A 3,966-nucleotide genomic window follows, 5' to 3' on the forward strand; every position below is an offset into this window, starting at 1 on the left:
AGACGGCAAATGTCTCCAAGGAAAAGAATTCAGCAAAGAAGTGCGCTCTTCAGAGATTATACGCAACGCAGCAGCTGAGCAAGAGTCTTTTTTGTGCATGGCGCAAAATATTGTGCAGCAGCTGACGTGGCTACACCAAGCACAAACAAGGAACCTTGCCCACCACTGCGCAAGACCACCACAGTAAACAGACATGGGATTGCCTCCCCTAACGCCTGCACAGGCATCACGCTAATATTTTTACTAAATATTGGGAGCCTGTTGCATTATAATAATAAAAGAAAAATTTCTTTCCTGAGAGACCTTGCTGCATGCAATCAAGCCCTATGTATAGCACTTGTGGAAACTCACCTCAGCCCTGATATAGAGGATGTAGAAGTACACATACCAAAATATGTCATACTGCGAACAGACAGAAGGGAAAGGAGCCATGGTGGAGTTGCTGTATACATCCGTGACGACCTCACTCCCCAGTTCTTACTGTCATACTCAAATTCGGTTTGTGACACTCTAATGGTATACATAAGACAACATAATATAGTCATATGCAATACATATTGCCCACCGGATGCTCCAAACCACATAGGAAAATTTGAAGATTGCCTCACTAGAATTAAAGAAATCCTCATGAAACTGGAACACCACGTGACCATATTTCTTATGGGTGATTTCAACTTCTCCAACGTCAAATGGCCCGAAGGTCTCAGCACAGGTGAAGTCCCTGCTCAACCTCACCAATGCACTATTCATGGAGCAAGCTGTTCTCAGACCAACTAGAACGAATAACATTCTGGACCTCTGCTTCACGAACAATATGGACATCATTCATGATGTGAAAGTGACACCGACATTAGTCTTGGATCACAACATAATAGAGCTGTCTATGTTTGGGCCTAAAGTTACCAGAGACATACAGCCTAAAGGAAGCACCCGAAATCTCTCCAATCTGAAATTCCACAAAGCAGACTGGAAATCAATCCAGAAAGAGATCCTCAGAGAGGATTGGCCAAAATGTCTCTCCACACCAGACATTGACATGAAACTAGAATGTTTCATGTGTACTGTGCAAGCCATATGCCAGAAATATGTCCCAGAGCACAAGGCCAAAACAAATAGGAACAAGATTCCAAGGGGAGGAAGATCTTCATGAGACGACGGACGAAAGTTGCAAATCGACTCAACCAGCATCCCAAAAGTAGCGAAAGGTCTCACCTAAAAACGACACGGATGGAGATTGAAAAAAGGCTGCAACAATCCTATGTGAGGGAGAGAGCAGACAAAGAAGTCTGGGTTATAAAAAATATTAAGTCAAACCCAAAGGCCTTCTTTCATTACGCGAAAGAAACAGCCTCAGTACACTGCAAGATTGGACCCGTCTTTGAAAAGGATGGCTCCCTCACTGACAGTCCAACTAGGATCAGTGAGGTACTGAATGAAGAGTTCAAAAGTGTCTTCACCACTCCGTTGGAGCACAGACAAATGAATGAACCAGTGAACTTCTTTGCTACCTCCCCTATAACCAGAGAGGCAGTTACGATGGAATACATCAACATTAGCGAAGAAGATGTACTACTAGCTATAGATGAAGTGGACACAAACTCAACTGCTGGTCCTGATGGTTTCCCAGCAATCCTCCTTAAATCGTGTAAGCATGCCCTGGCAAAACCCCTCCAGATCCTCTTCCAGAGCTTTCTCGCAAATGGCAGACTGCCAAGCAAGCTGAAGGAGGGAATAATATGCCCAATCCATAAAGGGGGAAGCAGAGCAGATGCCAAAAACTATAGGCCTATCTCTCTGACTTCACACATCAGCAAAGTCATGGAAAGGATAGTCAGAGGAAAACTTGCAACAGACATTATTTCTCACCCAGACCCATACTAAGTCAGTGTAGCCATACTGTACTAATCTGTTGCATCTAGGAGAGCTAAAAAAGGTACAGGGACTGTCTCTTCTTTCTAGACTAGCAAAAATTTTCTGATTCAGCAGATGTATTTAATTTAGCATTGACCTAGGACAGACAATATTAGGCCAGTCTTCAATACAAAATTCTTGACAGACCTCACTTAGGAAGAAAACATGCTTCTAGAAACATAATGTTATACTGATTGGAAAGCTATATCTAATGCAATTACTTTCAATAAATTTTTGTGATTTACTGTTCATAAGTGATACTATTGCTAAATCAATGTCCACATTAAGAGAGACATGTCTGCCATACCACAAAAATTTAATCTTTAAAACCCCATTTTTAAAGACATGTGTTCAAACCATATGCTTCAAATTTTTACATGAATAATTTGATCACTGTTATAACTGTATTAAACATGCTTCATATCTCTTAACTGCCATCGTGAACTTCATTTAGTTGGTACATATATTATTAGAGTTTAAGTAAATAAAAGTTATTTCCTCAATTTTGTTAGCTACTAAATATTTCTCTTCCTTCAAATATGCCATGAAAGAAGACAAAAAACATAACTTTTTTTAAATTTAAACTTTATAAATTACAGGTTGAAAAAGTTTCTGGAAGTGCATCAACTACAGTTAAAAAGAGCAAGCAATGTAAGTTGGAGCATTCACATGCATGCACACACAAACACAAACATTTCATCTTCAATTATTGCCTTTCTATTGATGTTTTTGGGGGTTTGATTGCATCATTATCTAAAAAGTCAAATGTACTTGGAAAAAGAATCTCTTTTAGACTAAAGTAAAAAAAAAAAACAACAAAAAATCTATATTATTTATGTGAATGTAAGAGAGCATTAATGCTGGAGGAGATGCCTCTATATATGGACAATTGAAAAACACTAAATGACTAAAACACAGTGAACCAGGATATAGTCTGCATTCATGAATGTTAGAGTAATTCATATTTAAGTATATACCCTCTAAGTCGTATTACTAGAAGCTGAAAACAAGTTTTCCTCCTTTATTTACTGTTGATAATGTTGCTTATGTATGCAAATTAATAGTGTGCTAAACTTAACTATCTATCTTACTCATCAATCAACTCAACTCTTTCAACTTTCTTTCATTATTGGCATGGAATGATCCTGAATAACAAGAAAAGGTAAAATAATAGTTGTGGGAAATAAATATGATTTGAACATAGAACCATTGATAACAAAAATGGTAAATCTTTCCTTTTATAGTACAGAGGAATACATTCAAATGCATAAGTTTTAATAGGAAAAAAATATTAGCTAATCATCTTCATTGTCTTATGTCTGCTTTCCATGCTTGCATAAGTTGAACAGGTGGTTGTTGTTTGAATCAGCTCTTATTTGGTTCAAGAATCACATCTCACTTTTACATTCCATTTTTGAATTGGTCTCTATGGCTGGATATCCTTCTTAATGTCAACCACTTTGTAGATTGCATTGGATGCATTTTATCATGGCATCTACTCAAGATAGATTTCTTGTCTTTAGTAAAATTAGAGGGTCCTACATTGTCTCCTTTTGTTTAAGGCAATCTGATTGAAATAGTAGAGGGGAGTGATGAAAGCAATAGAAAAACCAAAGCAAGAGGATAATACTAGAGAAAATGACAAGAGCCTTTTGTAGGAGGTAAAGTGACAAAGAGATTGAATATAAGGGAGGTCTGTGAAAGAGGCTGGCATGAAGAGTAGATGATGAGAGATAACATGGGAACAAGAGGTAGAATAGAAGAGAGATTGATGTGAAAAAGGTGATAAAAAAGGAATGGTGTAATGAGGGAATAAATTATTGTAGCCATAATAGAAGTGAGACTGTAATAGTCAGTTATATGTTGGCTTTAAGGAAATTGAATAGGAAAATATCATGAATGGTAGAGGAAAAGAGGATGATAGAAGAGAGAGTGATGTATATCAACAATGAGTAACAGTGAAAGAAATAGTGATGTAAGGAGAAAAGCAATTGATAAATAGCAATAAAGATGAGTACTGGTAAGAGAGACTAAAGAGTATGAAAAATTGATGAG

At 37.4% G+C, this 3,966-nt stretch overlaps 1 protein-coding gene across 2 annotated transcripts in view; it reads left to right on the forward strand.

Annotated features, from left to right (window-relative positions):
- LOC106872965 (CD2-associated protein) overlaps positions 1-3,966 on the forward strand; it is a 163,180-nt gene that overhangs the window by 125,549 nt on the left and 33,665 nt on the right. For both annotated transcript variants that reach the window (XM_052974639.1, XM_052974638.1), the window contains exon 6: positions 2,511-2,562. In XM_052974639.1, coding sequence (XP_052830599.1) covers positions 2,511-2,562 — 52 coding nt within the window. The remainder of the gene's footprint in view (positions 1-2,510; positions 2,563-3,966) is intronic.

This window comes from Octopus bimaculoides, chromosome 19 (genome assembly GCF_001194135.2).
Source record: "Octopus bimaculoides isolate UCB-OBI-ISO-001 chromosome 19, ASM119413v2, whole genome shotgun sequence".
Taxonomy (NCBI): domain Eukaryota; kingdom Metazoa; phylum Mollusca; class Cephalopoda; order Octopoda; family Octopodidae; genus Octopus; species Octopus bimaculoides.